This window comes from Dipteris shenzhenensis, chromosome 17 (genome assembly GCF_047967505.1).
Source record: "Dipteris shenzhenensis isolate YYH24624 ecotype China chromosome 17, Dip_SZ_1.0, whole genome shotgun sequence".
NCBI lineage: Eukaryota > Viridiplantae > Streptophyta > Polypodiopsida > Gleicheniales > Dipteridaceae > Dipteris > Dipteris shenzhenensis.
The window spans coordinates 4,325,825-4,350,304 of record NC_141612.1 but is presented as its reverse complement, the minus strand read 5'-3'; the positions used below and the strand labels follow the sequence as shown (position 1 = coordinate 4,350,304).

General features: G+C 39.6%; 1 protein-coding gene across 1 annotated transcript; it reads left to right on the top strand.

Moving 5' to 3' along the window:
* The first annotated feature begins 21,526 nt into the window (after positions 1–21,526).
* LOC147891554 (S-adenosylmethionine synthase 2-like) lies at positions 21,527–23,504 on the top strand. Its single transcript, XM_087387923.1, has 2 exons — positions 21,527–21,572; positions 22,105–23,504. The coding sequence occupies exon 2, from the start codon at positions 22,150–22,152 to the stop codon at positions 23,323–23,325; it is 1,176 nt and encodes a 391-aa protein (XP_087244049.1). The 5' UTR covers positions 21,527–21,572; positions 22,105–22,149; the 3' UTR covers positions 23,326–23,504.
* Positions 23,505–24,480: the final 976 nt, after the last annotated feature.

Below are 24,480 nucleotides of genomic sequence, written 5' to 3'. Positions count from 1 at the left end.
ACCTGCAGTGGATGTGGGCCCAGAAGCAGAGGAGACTCTAGTGGCGGAGAAACAAGACCAAACGGTAGCTTGAGATGATGCAAATATGGCTAGCCCTAGGGATCAATTATGTCGGGAGATGGAGTTCATGGGATTAATCGAAACTATGGCTTTGGCCCAATGGCGAAACAATTGCCAACTACAGTACAACCCGCTTCAAATTGGAAGGGAAGGAAAAATGAATCCACCCACAACATTTGAAGATTGGGAACAAGATCATGCAATAGTAGCAAAAGCATTGCAAACCATACCCGAAGAACTACTAGACGAAGATGAATAGTAGAGCAGCACACATAGTAGCCCAAGAGTTGTGGTTTTGCCTCCTCAAATAAGGGCAGTAGCACCACACCCGTTTCTAAATTTTTGCAAAGGCATGCTCAGTAGCACTAATTTCAGTTTCAAATGAATCCTCAAGGACAAAACCCATCGCCACCTCCATAAAATCCAACTCCACAGAATCCACCTCAATAGAATCCACCACCGCAAAACCCACTACTCAATCTGCCTCCACCACCCAATCCACCTCCACCTCCACCAATGTTTCCAATGAAACCTAATGCAGCTAGTTTGAAGTGTTAAGTTTGCGGAGTTTAAGAGTCGCAAAAAAGATGATTCGGATAGCCATGTCACATAGTTCAAAATGTGTTGGCAAATGAGCGGATTTCAAATGATCTTTGGAAATGTGAAAAAGTTGCAACCGTTTGCAGGAACATTAACCGACCGGTAAGGCCATGAGTTGGTTCAATCCATATGGTGTTGGTCATTTTTATGATTACAACACCCTAAGAACACCATTTTTATATTGATTCCATAAAGAAAAAACACCAAATGGCATTCAGAAAATATTATGGGAACTTAGATAGAAGAAGCTAATTGTGGAAGAATATGCTAAAAAAATCCATAATCTTAATGCACAGTTGGATCCAGTGGAAAGATTGACAACTGAGACACTCATCGAACTATTTTTAAAGGGACTCCGACCAAACATCCGCAATGTCGTGAGTGGGTGAATTTAATATATGCTACTAAAAGAGCATAACGAAGATGTGGATCACAGAGAAGACAATCCAAGAAAGACAAATATGATTCAAATAGCGAATTTGAATCTGCTATGGAGGAATTAAATGATGAATCTAGCGAAGATGAAGAAGCCAATAGTAGTGATAAATTTGATAGTGACTCAAATGAGGAGGAGAAGCTCAAAAAAAAGAATGATAGCAGAAGCACAAGACAACCAAGAAGGATTCCAAAACATCAAAGGAGGAGAAAAATAAGTCTAAGAAGAAGCTAAGTGAAATGGAGAAACTACTCAAAGAAAAACTAAAGAGCATGGGTGTGGCTAAATCAACCACTAATATTGGCTATGAAATCTTTCACAAGAACCCCACCCAGCAAAAGTTGGTACAACTTGAATGTGAGAATGAATTTGATGTTGCAAGGACCTTGCAATCTAGTTGATCTAGTTGTAGCACAAAATGTGGCCCAAATTCAACAAAGAAATAACTGGAACCATCAAAGGAATAATTGGAACCTGAGAGGTAATTGGAGCTAGCAGCGAAATCCTGGGGGTAGAATAGTGGCATTGATAAATTCTACAACTATCGTCTAGAAAATGGACATCATGCAGGATGGATTGTGCACTATGGTGCAAGCATCGAACAAAATAAGGATTGGATATCGCACATTATCCATGCGATGAGGACCACTTGTTCAAGAGCATGCAATGATTGCAGGTAAATGCTATCTTGATTGAGGAATTGGTAGATACATCTGTGTGTCATACTCATCCAATTGCAAACCTATACAAGCTTATACAGTGTGATTGCTCATCTTGAAATGAAAAAGAGATACGGTGCAAGAAACTAGACAAGGTTGGCATTCTAGCAACTCAAGAATAAAGGGCCCAATTAGTGCCTCAGCAATAGAAGCACCAGTCAAGAAGGAACGAAACAAGGTTGGCATTTTGGCAGTCACAAGAATAAAGGGCCCAGTTAGTGCCTCAGCAACAGAACCATTGGCAAGCGTCTGAGATGGAAGGACCAAGAGGAAGTACACACGTGCGTATTGAAAGTACTTTAGAAGATCTAAGGCTAGAAGGGATATCAAACTCTCTAAAAAGTCATCCAATCTGACTAAAGGTAACTCCTCAAACCCGTCCTAATACTATGAGCTCGAATATGGAGAATTTCTCAGCAGATCTATTTCCAACCTTAACAAAAGCACAAGTATAGATTACGGTGGACCAATTAATGCGGATGGTCTTGGAGGTGAAAAAGAAGCTAGTAGGAGAGCTTCTACGACCCAATGAGCAGGTAAATATACAAGGTAGTTATGGGAGAAGTCAACAGTTGGCACAAGAACCAGTTACATGTAGAGTGGAACCAAAAGATGTGGACTATAGTCTGTAGAGTGCCCGTATTGCAGGAGCAATATTAGGCGCATAGTCTAACTGGCGTATAGCTCGATGGAGGATCCATAGTTTATCTCCTACCTCAATCCATGTTCAAAAGATTGGGTATTAGGAGCAACACGATAACTAAGCAACAACGAGAGAAGCAAAATGTGTAAAAGGCACAATACAAAAAGCACACAGAGTGGAAGAGAAAGAGAGACACTGATATCCATGGTTCACCCAATGTGGGCTACATCCATGGAGAAATAGCCAACCCTGTGTTTTTCTTATCCAGCAAGCAAAAAGATATAAGATACAAGTAGCACATATCCACTGCTCTCTTGCTATGTGAGCTACACCCTTATCTTATAAATTTGACCACACAACTCATGAGCAAATTTTCATGTATTTTTGGCATCGGGGGCGCTACCCGCAAACCACAACTAAGGGGGGCCTAATGCATGTTTCCGGCCCTAGTGATGTCCTAGGGGGGGCGTTTCCCCCCCACCACCCCTTCATGGAATGGGCATAAGCACGCTTGGGTCCAAATTTTAGCCCAAAAGCAACCTTTTAAAAAAATTGATCAGGATCCACATACAACACTAGGATTATCTGGTTTAGAACTTACATCATTTCATGTTTGATGGTAGAGCAAATGCATATTCAACCCATGAGAATCATTTGAAATCAATTAATATGAATTTCGGGAATGGTTTTTCAAGTTAATTTTATTGTCTTGCAAATGGGGGAGGACAATGTCAAATACCTGATGTTGTTGGGACAGCCTTGGTTCAAGATAGCAAGAGTCAAATAGGATTGGGGATCCATATAACAATAACCACAAGGATGGGAAGAAGAAGTTGAAGATGCAGATGATCCCTACAATGACTCTAAATGACCAGTGATGCCACAGGGAATCAACATGGGGATGGAATATATAATGATGAAGAACATGAGTTTCTTGATTGCAATCCCTGGATGATCCCAACCTTTGAGGTGGATGTTTCAAAAATATTCAAGATATATAAGTGGCCAAATCGAGCGACACCAGCTATCTGCGTAGTAACTGTCGAGAATGTGGTGCAAAAAGAGCAGAACAACTTGATATAATTATAGGTTGTCGAGGTAGATTTGGAAACAAATGAGGGGGAAGTCTCCCTATTCTAGAAATATGAGAAGAACTTATCACCAAAGCAAAATCAGCCTATGAGGAGTAGATGCAGAGAACATCGTGAGTCAATGAAGATGATTTGGAAGAATTGAACCTCAAAACTGAGGTAGACCCAAAGCCATTGAAGATCAATGCTCATGCAACAAGGGAATTCTAGGAAGAATTGTTGGAGAAACTGAAAGGAAGCAAAGAGTGGACACAAACTCAGAATACTTGCATTACTTGGTTGTAGAATGAAGAAGAGTGAGGTCCTTAAGTAGGCACCTCATACATGATCACTGACATCACTGATGACTTCAGAGCTCCACAATCATCTCCTCAATCTGCTCCTAGATTCTCTCAATCATCCTATGTGGCTCTCCACCACCTAACTGTGCTTGTGGGCACCTAACTGTGCCTCTAGCACTCACACATAGAAACCAAGGTGTGCCTGAGGCATACACCTTGAGATATCCCAACAAACCCCCCCTCAAGGGAATGCCTCAGGCTATGTCAAGGATACATCTAGTCTCATAGTTTCTCATGCCATCTCATGGTGGTCAAGGATAAATCTATGGCTAGGTTCTCACGCTAGCAAGGGTTCCCATGGGTGTAAGGTAAAAAAGGGATACAGAAGGACCTTCCAATGGTTATCTCCCCTGCATGTACATGCACACAATGTCTGCAGGAGGTACCATGGAGCAAAACATACACATGGCCTACATCATAAGGTGACCAGAGGTGTTTACAAAACACACAAAACACAATAGTTTATTTTCATTCATTTTGGAGGACTATCCAGGTTGAGTACCTTGACATAAAAGGAGAGATCTGGAGCATACATAGAGATGTTTAAAATGCATAATCTTCATGGGATGCCTCATCTTGTGGAGGCTCAACTGAAAGTAGATTTGCATTTTCTTTCTTTGCTTTGGCTTTGCAAAACTTCTCATTATGGTTGTTCTTGCCACAGTGCTTGCATGGATTAATTTTGAAGCAGTCCTTTGAAAGGTGATTTGTCTTTCCACAGTGATTGCAAGGAGTATACTTGCCCTTCTGGACTTTTACAGCATAAGCAGTGTCATTGCCTTTCCTGAGCTCCATATGAATTTCTTCTTCTTGGAGAGCAGAGATAATACCTTCAAGATTAGGATTAGGAAGATTTTTCAAAGTGCTAACTATGTGATCATAATCTTCAGGCATGCTCTTAAGTAACACTACCATAGCATCATCTGGAGTAATAGGAGAGTTGATAGAAGCAAGCTGAGTCATAAGACTCCGCATATAGTTAACATGAGCTGCCAAAGTAGTACCACTAGCCATCTTCAGTTCAAAGAAAGAGATTTTAAGTGATAGTTTAGAGATGTGAGAGCTAGCACCAAAAATCATGTCAAGCTTCTGCCAAGCTTCTGAAGGAGACTCCAAGTCAGAGATATGGTGAATATAATCATCTCCTAAAGCAAGAGCAATGATACCATATGCTTTTTCTTCTCTAGGTCTAACCCAGATATTGGGCAGTGTCTATCTCTCTTACAAGGCAAAAAATAACTGAAAGACTTCCAAAATATGAGCACTTGATGTAGCAAAGACTAGTGACCAATATTCAAACAATGATGCTTCTTCTTACATGCTTCATAGAAGTGGGTGAAATAAACACTTTCCAATCAAAACCAGGTCTAGCAAGTCAAAACAAAACTGAAGCAACACTTGTATTGAAGCTATTGAAAACTTCAAAAGACTAGAAATGCTAGAGTAGCATTTTATGTAGCATCATCTTCAAAAGCTTGTTAAAACTGTCAAAACTAGAGAGCTGAACTTGGAGGGCTTATAGCTCACTCTTCAAAGCAAAAGAAAGGGGGCTTTCTGAGGCAAAAGAAAGCTGGTATACCACAATAGATCCTCTAGGAAGAAGAGGCGCAAAAATGCGTCAGGTCCCCTTCTCTTCCTTCTACAAAGTCGACTGGTTTTTCTCTGTTTTCTCCTTCAATATGCAGCCATTGCTGCTCAGATTTCAGCACAAGGTAGCCCAAGGTATGGAGAAGCTTCCCCTGTAAGGAATTAGAGAAAGAAGGAGCAGACGCAGAGAAAACGCAGGAAGAGAAATCGACGAAAATCGTACAATGGCGACCAGCAGAGGTGGAGATACTTCAATTCCTTGCAGCCAGAAATTCGCCCCAACAAGGTGGATCTCCAGCTGGAAGGGCGTGGGAAATGGTTGAGAACCTGAGGAGAACAGGCTTAAGCAAGTTTGGGGAAGAAGAGGGAGAGATGGTGAAGAAGAAGATGAAGAAGAAGATGATGATGTGGCAGAAATGGGCTCAAGGGGGATCAAAGGGCTCTGATACCATGTTGGAGAAACTGAAAGGAAGCAAAGAGTGGACACAAACTCAGAATACTTGCATTACTTGGTTGTAGAATGAAGAAGAGTGAGGTCCTTAAGTAGGCACCTCATACATGCTCACTGACATCACTGATGACTTCAGAGCTCCACAATCATCTCCTCAATCTGCTCCTAGATTCTCTCAATCATCCTATGTGGCTCTCCACCACCTAACTGTGCTTGTGGGCACCTAACTATGCCTCTAGCACTCACACATAGAAACCAAGGTGTGCCTGAGGGATACACCTTTAGATATCCCAACAAGAATTGGTGGCTCTATTGAGAGAGTACCGAGATACCTATGCATGGGACTCTACCTATATGAGAGGAGCCGATCCGAATCTCTATGTGCACTGGATCAATTTCAAGAAGAACACCAAGCTGGTAAATAGCAAAATTACCGAATGAATCTGAATTACAACAAGATGGTGAAAAAGGAGCGTAATAAGTTGTTTACGAGTGGGATTCATTTACCCAACTGAGAAGGTAACCTGGTTATCCCCTATTGTTATTGTTCCCAAAATGAACAGCAAGCTTTGGATCTATGTTTATGACCATAAGCTTAATGATGCACAACAATTACAAACTTATCTCCTCTCCCATTTTGTGAGACCTTGCTACACAAGCGGGTCACAAGATGTACAGTTTCTTGGATGGGTTCAGCGGCTACAACTAGATACACATGGCTGAAGAAGATAAAGTTAAGGTCATGTTCGTACGGAGTGGGGTGTCATTGCTAATAATGTGATGACCATCAAATTGAAGAATGCACCACTAGATTTGAAGTCGTGGATTCAAAAGGTATTTGCACCATTCCTCACTAGTTTCATGTGGGTGTTCTTAGATGATTTTAGTGTGTTTTGAAAAAAGAGTGATCATTTGGATCAATTACGATTGTGCTTTGTTAATTGTCAATCAGCTTGGCTAAGTTTGAATCCAACCAAGTGTGCATTTGCTGTGAGATGAGAGGGGTATTACTGGGAAATATCATTTCAGAAGATGTAATGGCCATTGATCCCCATAAAGTTAAAGCCCTGCAAAATGCTAAGGTTCCTTAGAATATCAAGGAGTTGCAATGTTTTGTGGGTCAAGTCAAATGGCACAATCGGTTTTTGCATTATGTTTGCTATCACAATGTTGCAATGTAATGTCGCCAAGTAATACTCTTTCTCTGATGAATTGCTCTTTGAGGTCAATGCACTTTGTTCTAGAGTGATAGACTCAATTCTTGACTAATTCTTGAGCCCGATTAATTATCATAGTATATTGTTGTTGGATTTGTCTCATCAAAGTAATCTATTTCTAACAATATTCTTCTATGCCATATAGCCTCACATGCACCTATTCTAAGTAGTCTATATTCTTTTTGTGTTGAAGGCAAAGAAATAGTTTGCTATTTGTTTAAACGACGATGATATAGCACGCTGACCAAGGAAGTTGCATATCGTTGTGTGGATCTCCTAATCTCATGATCGCTTGCACGCACTATCATAGTATGTATGCAACCTTGGATGACTTCCCTTGTATTCCATGCTTTGTGCCTCTAATATGCCTTAAGGCTCTCTTGGTTGCATTCCAATGAGACTATTTTGGATTTGCCATGAACTATACTAGTGAACTTAGTAGATAACAAATATCTAGCACAGAGACTATTTTGGATTTGCCATGAACTGTGCTAGTGAAATTACTACATAACAAATATCTAGCCTTGTGATAGTTAGATATATAACTATAGGCTTTTCTCGATCTTTGGTCAATTTTGAATTTTGCTTCATGGGAATGCCATATGAAACTTCTTTAGTAGACTATCCACATACTCTTGTTGGCTCATAAAGGTGCTATCTAAGTCTCTCCAAAACTCAAGACCAAGACAATAATGCATAAGTCCAAGATCATTCATGTCAACAAGTAATCCTTGTTTTAGCTTGATGATGAATCTCTCATTGCTTGCTATAACAGCCAAATCATCTGCATACAAAAGTGTAATGGTAATGTCTTTCCCTTGAACTTTGTAGTAGAGAGTGTTATCAAACACTACATCTCTCAAGGGAATGATGTTTTAGTTAATGGGATTATACATCTTGTATGCTTTGCTCTCAAGGGGATGACCTTTTGGTTGATGAGATCATAAACCTTGTACTCTCTGCTCTCATCACTATAGCCAACCATGATGCATGTATGTGACTTAACATCCAACTTTTTGCGATGATCATCATGTATCTAGGCATATGCTATGCATCTTTATATGTAGAGATGCCCAATGCATGGCTTATATTTGGTGAATGTTTCATAAGGAATTGTACTTTGCATCAATTTGATTGGAAGCCAATTAAGTAGTTTGCAATGTGGATTGCTTTTGTGCGATATTCATTTAGAAGATTCTTATTAATCACTGAGAACTACTCTAGCACTTTTTACTAAAGTCATGTTCTTCCCTTAGCTTCTACATTCTGTTGAGGACCATCTGCACATGTGAATTCTTTGACGCACTCTCTTGGAAAAGTTCATGAATGTAGAAGACATGTATTCATCTCCTCTATCTAATATGAGGACTTTGATATTGCTTCTTGTCTGGTTATTTACCATAAATTCGACCAATTAAAAGACTTCAGATTTATCCTTGAGAAAATAGACCCAACAATCTCTGATGTAGTCATTGATGAAAGTCAAGTAGTACATTGAATCATTAATGCTATATGTCGGTTGATATCCCCATATATCTGTATGTATCAAAGAAATAGTACCTCTTTCTCTAGGGGTGCTTCTCCCAAATTTGGCTCTTAATTGTTTGTCAAAGCAACATGCTTTGTAAAATTTTGCAAGAAATTGGAGTTTTAAATTTTAGAAACTCATATTTTGATTTGAAACTCCTAAAGGTGACATGATCATATATTTTGTGCCATGACCATATATTTTGATTTCTCAATTACATCAAACTTCTAAAGGTGACATGACCATATCTCTTATGCATATTCTAGAAAGTGGCATTGATTGATGTGCAACTGCATGGCATGCAAGTCTAGTATAGAAGCTAGCATTCTAGATAACTGTCCTTCTTTGAATACTTTTCCAACTACCTAATTTCCTTTGCCCTTATCTCAAGTTACACTTCATCTCCTTCAAAGATGACTCTATAGTTATATTCCATCATTTGTCCATTTAAAGAAAATATTCTTTCTGCAGTGTAGGAGCAAACATCCTTGGATCGTTCTAATGGTTTGACTTCTATAAACCATTATTGATGTCTACTCATGTGAGATGATGCACTACTATTAATGTACCATGGATCCTAATCTCCATGGTCAAAATGATAACTGCATTTTGCTTTACAATCACTATTAATATCTTGCATAAATCATAAAATACATTGTGTCTAGTTCATTGACATAAACTTTGATGTCCACCTCAATGATTTTCTCTTCCATGGAAATTTCCTCTATTGCTACTAGATTGACCTCCTTGGTCAATCTTCTTCTTTTGGCAATGCCTTCTTGATTGTTAATGTCTTTGAACTTTGTTACATAGGCATGACTAGATTGACAGTTGTTGCAAAATTCTAATTGATCCGGTCTCTAAGTGCCAAAATTTTGGACGTGCTCTTGGATTCATGAGAGTTGAGAACATATCTTGATGTATTGGCCATGTTCAATTGTCCAAGCAAGACATATTGAACATACTACATGATAGGCATACTTGTCTATCTTAGCCATTCCTCGTGCTCGGGCAATGGCAAGATCTATTTGTGGGGTTCCTAGATGGTATTCATGTAGACCCAATCTACATCCTCCCACTCATGTTGTAAAACAAGTATGATCTCCATTTGATACTTCCAAGTGCCATAGTTGGAGTTGTTTAACTTAGAAAATGTTTCTAGATTGAGGTTAATAGATGTAGATAAGATGCACATAGTGCCTATGAAAACAGTGCTTATATCAACATCAATCTACCCTGCTAGTGAAGATAGAAACTACATTGTAATACAATCTATTACAAGGTTTGATGTGACAAAACATGCTAGGAATAGCCTAGAAGGCTTTACAAGGCTGAAATGTCTACACAAAACTCTTGTAAGATACCCAACAAGGGCTTACAATGAATGCATGTGAAGTGCAAAATTAACAAGTACAGTTTGCCACTAATACAATTCCAGTATCTCTTAATACTATGAATTCTACTATTGTAGATTGCTCAGGTTTTAGGATATGTAATCAGTGTGAAACAACATGTGAGTGTAGGGATGGACTCCAACAAGTACTAGTCGAAGGAGTTTAGGCAAAGGATCGATTGCTTTGTGGGGTTCAATCACACCTACTATCATAGTAATGAAAAGTAAGAAATGCTTTATTTTTTTAGTTCCTTTTTATGTGCTAGGGTTGGATGCATCGTTGAAGAGGCTTCAATGTGCAAAAGACATTATTATGATGTAGAGGCTGCAAATTGTCAGATTCAATTGTCAAAAGTTACGTGTAATGTAGAGATGAAGAAGTGGACACTTTTCCTTTTGAGATAGCCTTCAAATTTTTTGTAAATCAAAGGTGATGACTTACTAAACTTTGATCACACAGAGGTGTCTATGGAGCATAGTGATGATGTGGCAAGTGTGTGGACATGTAGGGTGCACATTGTACCTACCAAGGGGTATGTCCTAAGTGGCATAGTGCTATGTGTAGATGATGTCGCAATACTGAGGTGGCCTAATTGTGCACATGATGTGGTTGTCAGTATGTGGCTTGTGTGTCTCATGGCAAGTTGATTAAACGTATAATGATGTGGCAAGGATGTTGTGGTAGTGTGATGTGGGCTACCAAATGTAATGTGATGATGTGTCCTATTTGATTATGTGGACTATGTATTATGTGTCAAGATTAGGTGCCACATATAAAATAAATGTGATGATGTGTCCTATTTGATGATGTGGACTATCTACGCACGTCAATGTGATGATATGTCCTATCTAATTATGTGGACTATCTGCCACATGCCAAGATGTGGTCCACATGTCAAAAAAGAGACCAAACCTATGGCTATGGTTGATGAATAGCCATGTGTCCTACTTTATCCTGCTATGTGGATTGTGCCATGTGGTCGAGTCTTGTTTGGGTGGCAATCTATGACTAGAGGTTGGAAGGAGGTTTTCTTATAAACATCACATTTTGTGACTTATTCTATCAAATGGCGAGTGAGTTCTCTCTTTACAATTATTGTGTTTCATTTTACTAGCTTGCCTTACAAATTTTGCTCTATGGTTGCCTTCATTCTATGGTGTTGTTGCTTATGCCCAATGTCACGATTGTAGCTACATGTTGATTATTGTTTGTTGCTAAGTTTTAGTGCTACATCCTATAGTGTATGCTACATCTGTGTGTTGTGTGTGTCTATTTTGCTAGAACACGGCTTGCTATGTGTGGGATATCTATTGTTCTCATTTACTCTTGCTAGTCACGTAGCTCTATTTCACTTGCTTGGTTGCTAGGTTTTGTTTGTGTTGTTTATCGATCAGCTAGCATCATCTATCAGAGCATCACAAAGTCATTTCTTGCTTGGAAATATAGTGGTTCCCTATTTTGCTATGCCACTAGGTTGTAGTCTTAGATCAATGTAATTTCCTAGGTCATTGATTCCACGTTACTTACTTTTGTTTGAACATAGTTGTAGTTGCAGTTGCAGTTGTAGTTGTAGTTGTTGCTTTTGCGTGACTGAAGTTGTAGTTGTGGTCATTATTACGCTAGATTTTATGTATTGGTTGCTTGTTGTGGTTGTAAACTTGTGCTCTCGCATCGCTTGTTAATTGTTTTTGTCATGGTCTGATCAAGTGTCCCTGTAGTCTTTGCTTGTCCCTTGATGTAGTTTTTGTTAAAGACGAGGTCATCCAATCTATCTTAAAATTGTGTCCTTCCTACTACTTGTAGTGCTTCTTAGATAGATCATTTATTGGTTTAACATTGTAGGTGTTCACTAAGTCTTACTTTGCTATGGGTAGACTTATAGGTTGATGCTTGCTATAGCTTGTAGATGTCATTAACGTTGTTGAGCATCATTGCAGTCATGCATTGTAGCTGCCTTTGTTTTGTAGTAAGTAGACTTTAGAGCTAGGCTATATAACTCTCAAAGGGCTACTAGGATATAGAATAGAGTAGAATATTCTCTCTCTCTCTCTCTCTCTCTCACACACACACACACACACACACACACACACACACACACACAGACACACACACACACACGCATGCATGCACACACAAGAAATAGTCTCTCTCAAAGGATAGGATCTCAAATCCCAAGACATTATGAATAACTCAAAAATATCAAAAGAAAATTGAATGGAAATGAATAGAATTGAATGGAATGAACACTCAATGGCTCGATTTCCATCACTCTCACTCTCTTACAAGGATCACAATGCCTGTGGAAGGTGAGGCCACTCTTGTACCATGAACTAATGAGATGAAACTTCCCCTCAAGAACAACATCATGAAATATGCCTTCCCTCAAGATGATGATTATGGGTAATGGAACATTACATCCCATCACACCCCTTTAATAGGAGTGTCCTTCCTTTGAGCCAAATCAAAAGCTTGTTGGTGTTTCTTAAAAAGAGAGAGAGAGGGGGGGGAGTGGGGGGGCGGAGGGAAGGAGAGAGAGAGAGAGAGAGAAGCAATCAAGCTGTAGGATGATGGTATGAGTGAATTTTTACATTCGTTCAAAATGTTGTTGTGAGCCATTCCGGCATTAGGATTACACTTAGGGGGGTGGCATGAGTAAATGTAGCATGTTGATTACAAAAGTGGGCAAGTTAGGTATGCAATTGTAGGATCACAATGTACATTCATGAGCAAGCAAAGAGAGAGAGAGAGAGAGAGAGAGAGAGAGAGAGAGAGAGAGAGAGAGAGAAGCAATCAATGTGTAGGATGATGGTGTGAGTGAATGTTTACAATTGTTTAGAATGTTTATGTGAGCCATTCAGGCATTAGGACTGTACTTAGGGGGGTGGCATGGGTAAATGTAACATGTTGATCACAAGAGTGGGCAAGTTAGCTATGCAATTGTAGGATCACAATGTACATTCACGAGCAAGCATGGAAGAAGATAAAAGAATGAGTGTGTTGAATGTATCATGTCATTTGTATTGTCTCAAGTAGATATGGAGCAATGAAGTGAAAAATCCTTTTCTCTAAATCTATTTAATTATTTGGGAAATTGATACATTGCAATTCACATTTGTCTATTGTTTTGCATTACATACAATGAGTGCTCTACATTAGGGATTCTGAGCACGCCAAAACCATCTTTCAATAAGCCATTGCTTCTCTTAGGCCATCTAGAAATTGGCAAACTGCCTTCATAGATCCTAGAGCATAGGCAACTCGAATGTACATCTGAGTGAACAAATCAAAATGTTAATAGCAATTCTAGTTAACACTTGCTTTGAGTAGGAGGTTGTGTTGCACCGGACTTGTTGCTTTAGCAACAAGTTGTGTTGCACCCATTTATTGATTGAGCAATAGGTTGGGTCTTTCACCAACCTATTGCCCAAGAAATGAGAGGGAGGGTGTTGAGACGAGAATATAAGAGATGAGTGTATGGTTGGGGAGGAGGGTGCCAAGGGTAGCTAGCTTTTGCCAGCCACCAAGAGGGAGGGGGTGGGGAATGAACTGAGGCAAGGGAATGAATGTGAGGGGGGGACAGCACGAAACAAGAGGGGGAGTGTTGGAAAGTATGAAGGAGGGGGAGGAGAGTGATTTTCCTAGGAGTTCAAGCCATAGATCGCACAATTTTAGCAAAACTTACACTCAATTAGTGCCCAAACCAATTTAATGATTAACAATTAGACAACTAGGCCCAAAACTAAAGTCCATAAGATGACTTAAGGTCCTAAATAGGATGACCAACCTATTGGCACTGGTATAGACCTAGTTCCCTTTTAATCTAAGCCAAAACTAGGCAATCCTACCATGATCCCAACATCTAAGTAGAACACTAGAAAATTTAAGCATAGTCTAAGATTGATATAACTAACACATATCCAACCTAGGATAACTACAAAGAACCCTAAACCCTAAACCATAATCTAACAACCTAGATAGCTTAGTTAACTCTTAGCCACACTATACCTACCTCATCCGAATTCCCTAGACCCCAAAAAAAGCCAAGGAAAGTCCAATAAATGCTAACCAACAAGATAACCAAGAGTAGTAGAATTAAACTAGGATGGATTTTACCATAAAATACATAGAAGTTGCCCAATATAAAGAAGAAATAAGGAAAGGAAAGCCCTAAAGATTGTTACACACCCATAGTTTGATAAAATATGTTTGCCAACCACTACACTATAGCCAACTATCTTAACTTTTCTCTATCTTCAATCTATCTAGAAATTATTACCTTGACTGTGACAATTGAATAAAGGAAACAAAGGTCACCCAATATTGGATTAAAATTATTGTACTTCATCATAATTTCAATTCTCATGCAAGATGAAGGCCCAACCAAAGCAAAGGGTACAAAACTTGACAATGTAATGCATATGGGATTCTTGTGGGATTGACTCCTATTGGTGCATTGAATTGTTGGTATACATGTACCAGGGCGAGGCTAGAGTCATTGAAGCATGCGATCCCATTGACTTGATGGGAGCTCCAAAGTTAATGATGTCCTCACAGGTATCATTTGAGAGCTTGCATATTACCTCATCCTCTCGAAGATTGGTTTCTTTCGACACTTCGTTAAGGCTAAGGTCTCGACCATCAGTTTCTTGTGACAAGGTCTTCCTGACCCCAACAGTGATTGAATCAATTGAAGCAAGGTGTGGCTTGGTTGCTACAACCTTAGGATGGGTACTCATGATTCACATATGCCAAAAGGATGACCTGGCTCTCAACATGCTCTACATATAGGTTTATAGAGTGTTCCTCAATTTCTATGTCTGGGTTCATCTCATCCACTCCACCACTTGTGGATGGAACATATCTATTTACATGCATCCCAATGTCCTAAAGTAGAGGTAACCCCAAAGAATTCATTGCTTTGTTTGAGAAAAGATGATTAGGACAAAGCTAAGGGAAGGCGGAAGACTTTGCCACAAGCTCTTATAGGGGACTCATTTGATTGATACCTCAAAATGGATGTGGAGACACATAATTCATGGCCCATACTCTAACATTTATTTATTCAACAATTCACAACATTCTATAAAAAAAATTATAGATCTCAACTAGTTTGTGGACTGCAATGCCAATTTGTTAGTCAAATTGTCACTTAACAAAATGCCGACATGGACCTATAAGAAAAACAAATCATTTAAGAGTATTAACACATTATTCCACGTTTTTGGGACTTGTGTAGAATCCAATTCTAGAATTAGACAAAAGAAAACTCTAAAAATGATAAATATTTTTTTGCTATGATTCCTAAGCTATCTTTCAAAACCAAAATGCTTGAAATGACCAAATACTTTCTATGAATACTATACTTTTTATGATTAACCAAATACATATTATACTTATGATTAATCACATACTTTGAGCATCCAATTCCATAAAGTAATTCTATTCCCAAGATACATCAATAGAGATAGATGACTATTCTCTTGGAGAGGTGGTTGACATATACAGCTTGTTGGTGTAAAATACACCCAAGTATAAAAACAAACTCATTAACAATGTTTGCACACATTAATGAGAGACAAATACATTATTCCAAATTTGGTTCTACATGGAAGTTCTCTATTCTATGGTTTTTCTTCTCAACCTACATAACACTAACATTTGTGTCAAAATTCTCCACTATACTAATAGGCTCTTGATTAACAAATTTACATTCTCCATTATACTAATAGATTGACTACCAATTCTTGTATTCCCAATGAATTGTAGGGTATGACCTCTAGATCCAAGTTATGTAAGTTGAGTTGCAGGCTCATTTCCTACTTTAAGTTCCACCTCCTACACATTCTCCCTTGTATTCATAGGCTCTTGACTAATAGCCTTTACTTCTCCCTTGTAGTAATAGATAACTACCAATGCTTGTACTCCCAATTCTTTGTTGAGGATTCATCTCAACATAATGTTCATAACGTGCATAGCACTAACATGAAAGAATGCCAAAAAAGTCACAAGGGTTGTAAACCATAACCTAATCCTAGCCTCTCTTCTGTGCATAGCACTAACATGAAAGAGTGGTAAAAAGACACAACCCTAACCCTAACCCTAACCCTAACCCTAACCCTAAAGGGATATGTATATGTTCGTTTTTTTCAACGAATATAGTGTATAGTTAGTCATTTGTGGTTTGCTCTCTAGCTATGCCCTCTCTCCCCATCTCCTCTCTTCTCTTCTCCCTTTGCATATTTATTCATGATTGTGGGTGTGACCTCTAGACCAGTCATGGAGGTTTGAGTTGTAGGTTCAGTACCTGCTATAAGCTCTAGTGCCATACCTGCCCCACCGTCTCCACTTTTTTGTCTTTGAGAAAGGACTTTGGGTGCCCTTTTGGGTGCTACTTTTTGTCTCCACCTCTATAGCTATGGAACACTTGGAGTTCAAGGGGTCAACCGTAACACCACCAACCTAACAGTTAGTTATTATTGATATGCTCAGTATATGGATATCTCAAGTAATAAACTTCACACACATAGCGAATTAATGTGTCAAAGATTATTTGACATTCCAATGTTCATTCAAACTTATGTGAATTAAAAGTCTCAACTCCATGTGAAAATACCCTATAATATGTTGTTCTCCCAATAAATAAGATCAATTGATCAAAAGATTGTGAAGTTCCCAAAGAAGAATTTCATTATTTACCAAAATTAAAATCCAAAGATGCAACTAGGAAGAAAATGGAATTTTGAACAGTTTTGATCTTTGGATCACTCCCATTTGAGCTATGGTATAAAGGTGATTTATTTTATTCATGAACACATGGCAAGTGGGATTAACCTTCTAGGACATTCATCTTTCCAATGGACAAGTATATTTCATCCCAAAATTGAAGTATAGTAAGCCTATGATCACTTATGTTTGTGATACATTCCCCCACCGTCATGCTTAAATGCATTTACACTATACATGCTCTAAAAACCACCTTCATGTAATTTCTAAATGTCAAATATGGGTACATAATTAAAAAGAGCATTAAATTTTGAATGATTTCTCTTTTTTAACCAACTTGATCTAAGTTATACTGCAAAAGCTATAGATACATGTGGTTTTGTGTTATAATAATGTGTGAACCAAGTAAACCCAAGGTTGGTGGGTACTTAGATGGTTAAGGCATGTGGATCTGACTATCAGACTGGATGCCACATTATTTGGCTATCAGATGCGATCCCTCATCATCCATTTCCTCCCTAGACTACCATGCCATCCATCCATGTGTCCGATGCTACATCCTTGGGGTGCCAACTCCCTTTAGTAAGAAAACCTATCAAAATCTTGAGTTTAACAATATGCCATGAGTAGAAATTATTCAAATTAATATGGTTGTGTTCTATACTTAAAGAGCTTCAAATATGTCTTTACACCTTGAAATTTGGGTAACACATGAAAAAGTTACATGAATTTGAAAGGAGATGGGTTTTCATATTTTAGTGCATTTTTTGTTTTACCCCCCCTCATCCAAAAGACCCCCCCCTTGGGCCTCACATATTACGAAAAATATGTACAAATCTTAAAATCTTGCATATTTTTCAAGGTATATACCTTATATTTTGTGGGAGGGGGGACATGAAATTTTTATATTTCTCCCTTGCATATTTAAATGTTTAAAAGGAAATCAATGCATATTATATATGGACGCTGTCGCGCCATACCTTGGATTTTGGATGAGGGTAGTAACATATTACATATAGAGTTAGTGCCACAGGGCTACATCATCTGGCTGCATCAGATGCTACATCATCTGGCTGCATCAGATGCTACATCATCTAGTTGCATCAAATGCCACCTCATCTACCTATCCAAATGGCACATCGTCTAGTTCCCAAACCTTACTAACAACTAGGCCAAAGTTATCTCTTGTTTTGGACTTATTGTGTTTCTCCTTCTTTGGTCTTAACAACAAAATCCCAATATGTTCCACATGATAAATACCTCACAATTCGATATACATTATTATGGATTCTCTTCCCATTTGACCTTTACTATTGAATGCATTTTCTTATCATGCTAAAGAAAGCAAGATAATTTTGTAAGGATGTATTCATTCCTTTCACTCCCTCTCCTTTGGCACACATTTTCCATAAATTTATTGATGTCAAGAAAGTCCACAAAATGCATACATTTGCATTCACACTATAGAGAGAGAGAGAGAGAGAGAGAGAGAGAGAGAGAGAGGGAGAGAGAGAGAAAGAGAGAAGCAGGTGTAAGTTAGTCCCATGTCCTCTCAGCATTCATCTTCTCCAAGAACTTCCATGTAAGTGAGAGCAATGTTGTCTCTTTGAATGCTGAGCCCAAAGTAAAAATAGTAAGGGGAAGTTCATTTTCCTATCTTAGTACATTAAGGATGCCTTTTTTTTTTGCACCAAACTTTTCATTACATGTGTGCATGTCTGTGCATGTGTGCAAGCAAAAAAGTAAAACGAGGAGGCAAAGTCTAGGTTTGAGAAAAATTTGTGAAGGCATGCTTACGAATCACGATGAAGCCATCGAGGTTTTAGAAATCTAGAGGGTTATCTATAGACTATACACTTAGACTACCCCCAATATTTGGCCAAGGGGATGTCATAGCAGTCGAGACATCACTCTACAAGCATGTAGAAAGACATGATGTCCTTGCCTATTATCTTGTACAATAGGTACCTTTCCCATTTGCTTTACGTTAGACATGATGTCCTTGCCCATATCCATGTGCATGCTGGTGCTAGTGAATAAATGAGTTGCTTGTATGAAAGTACTCAAATCTTCCCTTCCATGGGGTCACTTAAGTCTTGCATATAATATCTCCCCTTCATATATTCTTGCAAACATGTCGGCTTCATATAGTCTTCCGAATATCTCCTTTTTATATAGCTCTTTAAAATATGCTCATGGGATTAACCGATGAAGTGGCCATTGTGCACTTGGCATGTATTGAAAGAGGAGCCAATATTCACCTCTTCAGCCCGCGGCACTTGTCACTCCTCACTCCTCCACCTGTCATTCCTCCATATCCTTCATGCCAATTAAAATATTTTTAGGGTTTGTAATTATTTCATGCTTTGTTGGGTGCACTAAAGAAGATCACATAAAGCATATAAGGCATCTACCAACAAGTAGTGTCACTTGATAGACACTTGACCAAAGGTATATTCAATTAATTGTGTGAGGTGCAACAAAAAGCCCTTATACAAAGATGGTAGAAAATTGAAGAAAATATAAAAGAAAAATAAGTGAACTATCAGAAGTGCAAGATCCCTTTCTTTTAGTGGGCATCCTTCACCCATGAGCATCCAGTTACACATGGATTTGTTGACATTAGTCACAAGGATATCTGATATAATGGATGGTTGAGTTTATACAACACATGGAAATAAAATGAATATGCTTCATATAGCCAAGTATAAGATAACTTTAGTTTTTGCTACTTTTGTACTTGCTTTTTGATTGCCCTAATAGGTATCCAAAGGTTCCCAAGGATAAAAAGCAATTATTTAGTGGAGGATAAAGAGTGGAGATGTAATGTTTTCTTTTTATGCATTTTTATACTTGTGCTTGAGGATAAAGAGTGGAGATGTACAAGGTCTAAAGTAATGTTCCATTTGTATACTTGTGTTTGCTTGTTATGCATTTTTATACTTGTGCTTGTTCCCATTTTTATATTTGTGCTTGCATTTCATGTATGCACTTATTTCAATAAGTGTGAAGTTTACAAATGCCCCTTGTAATAAAAACAAAAATATCCCACACAAAGCTATATGCATGCAGATGACCCTCTCAATTTTGTAGTGTGGGTTTTTAAAATTCATTCCCACATACACAAGGACATAACAATAATATACAAGGATATCCTCCTTATAGGAATATCCACATTTAAATAATAGTTAATGGATGTGAGAGGGGATTGCATCATATAATGCCATATGGGAATCAAAAAGTAAGTAGAGAGATGAATCATCCCTTAGGGAGGGTGTTGATGGACTTTGTGAAATCTTTATATATTTAGTTGTAACACATTATTCTTTGTAGATTACAATAAATTCTCCAAGTGTTCTTGTGTGATGCACCTGCATACATCAATGTTTATATGAGAAATCTAAAAGATGCTTATTTTTTTGACTCCTAATGCACTAGTATGAAAGTTGTCTTTAAATGAAATAGTGTGTTGCTCTCAAGCATTCATGATAACTCACCCTTGACTTCCTTAGAAAGTTGTGCAAAGATGGCATTGCGAATCAACGTGATTGAAAACGGCTATCGACTCATACGTAAGGTTTATGGAGGTTGTGGACTGTGTGGTGTGATTTGGGAGGGTACTATTCTTTGTGAAGGTTGTGGAGGTTGTAAGATGTGCGTTCTAATATAAAGTATGAGGCAATTCTGTTTGTTGTAGAAGTTGATAGGTTGGAGAAAAGTCTCTTTAAATGGAAGTGTGATGTTTTATTGTTTTGTGAAGGCTATGGAGGTTGTAAGACGTGCATTTTAATCCATAATATGAGGTCGATTAGGTTTGTTGAAGAAGTGGGAGACAAGTCTTTATTCTGTAAGGTGAACGGTGGGCATGCAATTTGTGCACACTTAAGGAGGTTGGGGACAAGGAGATGAAAACCACTACTTACTATCCTTTGGTGTGTAGGCCCATTAGATGAAGATCTAAGGGCAAGCCAAACTTGTTGGAGAGGAAGAAAGGGTGCACATAGTTCAAGAAAGAAGAAGTTAAAAGAGATTGCAAGAAGCTAGGGGAGAGGAGGATTGACTTGCAAGGCATCGATATTATAAGCTTGGAGGTGCATAGTTTGGATTGTAGAGTATAAGAGAGTTGAAAATCAGTCCAGGTGACAGACTTTGCAGGTGAGTGAGGTGGCTGTTGCGGGGGATTGGCTCATTCAATAGTGCCATATAAGTATCTTGAACAAGAGGCTAAGGAGGGGATTGTGATTGTGACAAGGCAACCTCTGGAGGGGAGTCGAGAGACGATAGGTTGGTTTGTCTAAGAGGACAAGTACCACGTTTGGGTAAGAGGAGAAGAGGGGAGGCCTACCAGTGCACGACAAGGACGTGGTTGGAGAATGGAGGCATAGTGGGAAGGTGTGGGTGGAAGTGGGATTTGGTTTAGGACAAAGGTAGCTTGGGCGCTGGTGTAGAGCTGACCTCATATTAAGGCTCGGTGTGAGGAAGCCCTTAGAGGAGAGAGAGTCCAGGTACGACGAATTTGACGGTGGAGGAGCGAGGGCCGTCCGATGCGCCAGCTGGCGGGTAGGCGAGATGCAAGGTGGGCTGTCGATGGGAAAAATGAAGAGAAAAGAGAGAAATAAGGGGGGAGGAAAAATGAAAGTTGGAAAGGGGGGGATAAGGGTTTGAAATCCGCGAGGGGGAGGTTTGAGATCCGGGGGTATAAAAAGCAAGGACGGGGAAGGGAAGCTTGCATTATCACCTGCGCGGTTTGGGGAGCAGCTCGCAACAGCAGCACCTTCCCAGGTATGCCTCCTCTTCCTCCATTGCCTCTCTTTTCCTGCTTTCTGCTTCTTTTTCTATCTCGTTTCCTCTCTCTCTCCCCCTACGGGAATTGGAAAAAGGCTGCACTAACTATAGTTAATCAGGCTGGATTGAGGATTTCTCTCCCGTCTCCCCTCTCTGCTTTCGCACCTTTCTTCTCCGCTTCATGCCTAGCTAGCTCGTAACGTCTTTCAGATCTGGTTCTTTCCCGCCGCCTTGCATTGCTGCCTCTCTCCTTTCTTACATTGTTCAGGGTTTCCCCCCCAGATCCGTTCTTTCTGCCTCTCCTTCTCTGCCCTGTCCCTACTCTCCTCTTTCTTTCAGAAGCATGTAGCTTCTTGCCTTTTTTACGCCTTCTGGAATGACTGCCTGCCAGATCTCATCTTGAAGTCTACCCATATCTTTCACACGAGCTGGTCATTTTCTCTCAATGCAGGTTTATCGTAGGCTAACGATAGAAGGGCCTGATTTTGGATGGCATTTTTCTCAACTTCGCACCTGTGTGTGTGTTCAGGAGGTAACTGCTTGTGGAGGTGGTGCTTTCACCCCAGTTTTAGAGATGGAAACTTTTCTGTTCACTTCCGAGTCTGTTAACGAAGGGCATCCCGACAAGCTCTGCGATCAGGTTTCGGATGCTATTCTTGATGCTTGCTTGGAGCAAGATCCAGAGAGCAAGGTGGCATGTGAGACTTGCACGAAGACCAACATGGTCATGATTTTCGGTGAAATCACGACAAAAGCAAAGATCGACCATGAGAAGATCGTGCGGGACACTTGCAGAGAGATCGGATTTGTGTCGGACGACGTTGGCCTGGACGCAGACAATTGCAAGGTGCTCGTAAATATTGAGCAACAGAGCCCTGATATTGCCCAGGGTGTCCATGGGCACTTTACCAAGAAGCCTGAGGAGATTGGTGCCGGTGACCAAGGTCATATGTTTGGTTATGCTACAGATGAAACTGAAGAGCTCATGCCCTTGAGTCATGTTTTGGCTACCAAGCTTGGAGCCAAACTGACTGAAGTCAGGAAGAACGGGATATGTGCCTGGTTACGTCCGGACGGCAAAACTCAAGTCACTGTAGAGTATAAGAATGAGAATGGTGCGATGGTTCCTATCCGGGTGCATACTGTTCTTATCTCAACTCAGCACGATGAGACAGTCACTAATGACGAGATAGCCGCAGATCTGAAAGAGCATGTTATCAAGCCAGTGATCCCAGAGAAGTACTTGGATGAAAAAACTATTTTCCATCTGAACCCTTCTGGACGCTTTGTGATTGGTGGGCCTCATGGAGATGCTGGTCTGACCGGAAGGAAAATTATTATTGACACCTACGGTGGTTGGGGTGCACATGGGGGTGGGGCTTTCTCTGGAAAGGATCCCACCAAAGTGGATCGCAGTGGGGCTTACATTGTAAGACAAGCAGCCAAAAGTGTTGTCGCTGCTGGGCTTGCTCGTCGGTGCATCGTGCAAGTTTCTTATGCTATTGGTGTCCCTGAGCCCCTTTCTGTATTTGTGGATACCTACAAGACTGGAACGATTCCTGATGCCCAGATTTTGCAGATCATCAAAGACAACTTTGACTTCCGCCCTGGTATGATTGCAATCCACCTTGATCTGAGGAGGGGAGGGAACAAACGATACCAGAAGACCGCTGCTTATGGTCATTTTGGCCGGAATGACCCTGACTTCACGTGGGAAACCGTGAAGCCCTTGAAGTATGAGAAGGTTTGACTGGCGATTATGTCAGAAGCACTGTATTGATGTTATGAGGTAGCTCTGTGCCCATTATTCTTTTATGGTTTTTGAGAATAAGTACTACTTTGATATTGTACTAGACCAGGCTCATCAAAATGGGCAGATGATGCTGGTGCTAAGGTAATTTTTATGATAAATCTGTTATTCAGTTCACACTTTGGGGGCCTATGGGCTGGATCTTCTCTGTGGTCCATTCTTATTCATGTAACATGGGCTGCTCCCCTTCCATTGCCTTAAATGTCCTCAATGCCTGCAGGCTAAGAAAATTTTAAGTAAGCGTAGGGAGCTTGTATCACGAGTGCTTGATCACTGATATAGTTTTTGGCTCTGCAAGGGTCTAAGGGTTAAACTTGATTGGTTTGTGCGAATCAGGTCCATCCGATTTTTTGCACTGCATTTGGTCAAGTTGACTAGTTATTTAGTGTTTAATGTTAGGATTAGTGATACTTTAAGCCATTGTCTTGAGGTTTGGGTTCAGATTTTTCTCTCTTTGTGGAGATCATAAATGACTGTCACTTTGTGTGGGTGAAGTTTTTAGCCTTACATGTGGGGTAGTAAATTATGGTCATTTGGCTTCTATGACACTACCTTTTCCTTTAGTAAAAGCACGGGATAGTGGTTAAATTAGGATCTCTTGCCAAAATGGTCGAGAACGCACCCTTGTGAATGGTCCATTTCTTCTTCCTCTCTCTCTTTTCACTCATTTCTCTCTCTTTTCACTCATCTACCTCTACTCATATCATTCACTCACTCAAATTTTTCTATTTTCATTTTTCTTCCAATTGTGTTGAAGTCCATAGTGTTGACTTGAGTATAGATCTCTCTCAAAGACCACCACAATCATGAAATCTCTAAACCATGGAGTACTAACCATGATGAAGTACTTTCATTTCTATAAAAATCCAACAATTGAGGAGTCTCATATAGAACATATGTGGAGCAACCTTGACAATCCCATCAACCAAGCATGTAACCGTGTTACCATGTATCTTGGGAAAACACGACATGCTAATTGTACTGAGGCTGGCAAATTGTAGTGGTTGGCAAATCTTACTTTTTGCAAGGTTTTAGTTTTGAAGAAACTATGGATACTGATACAATCCAATAACATATACACAATCTTGCCAAACA

Coding starts and splice junctions, on each gene's coding strand:
- LOC147891554 (XM_087387923.1), top strand. CDS start 22,150: ATGGAAACTTTTCTGTTCACTTCCGAGTCTGTTAACGAAGGGCATCCC.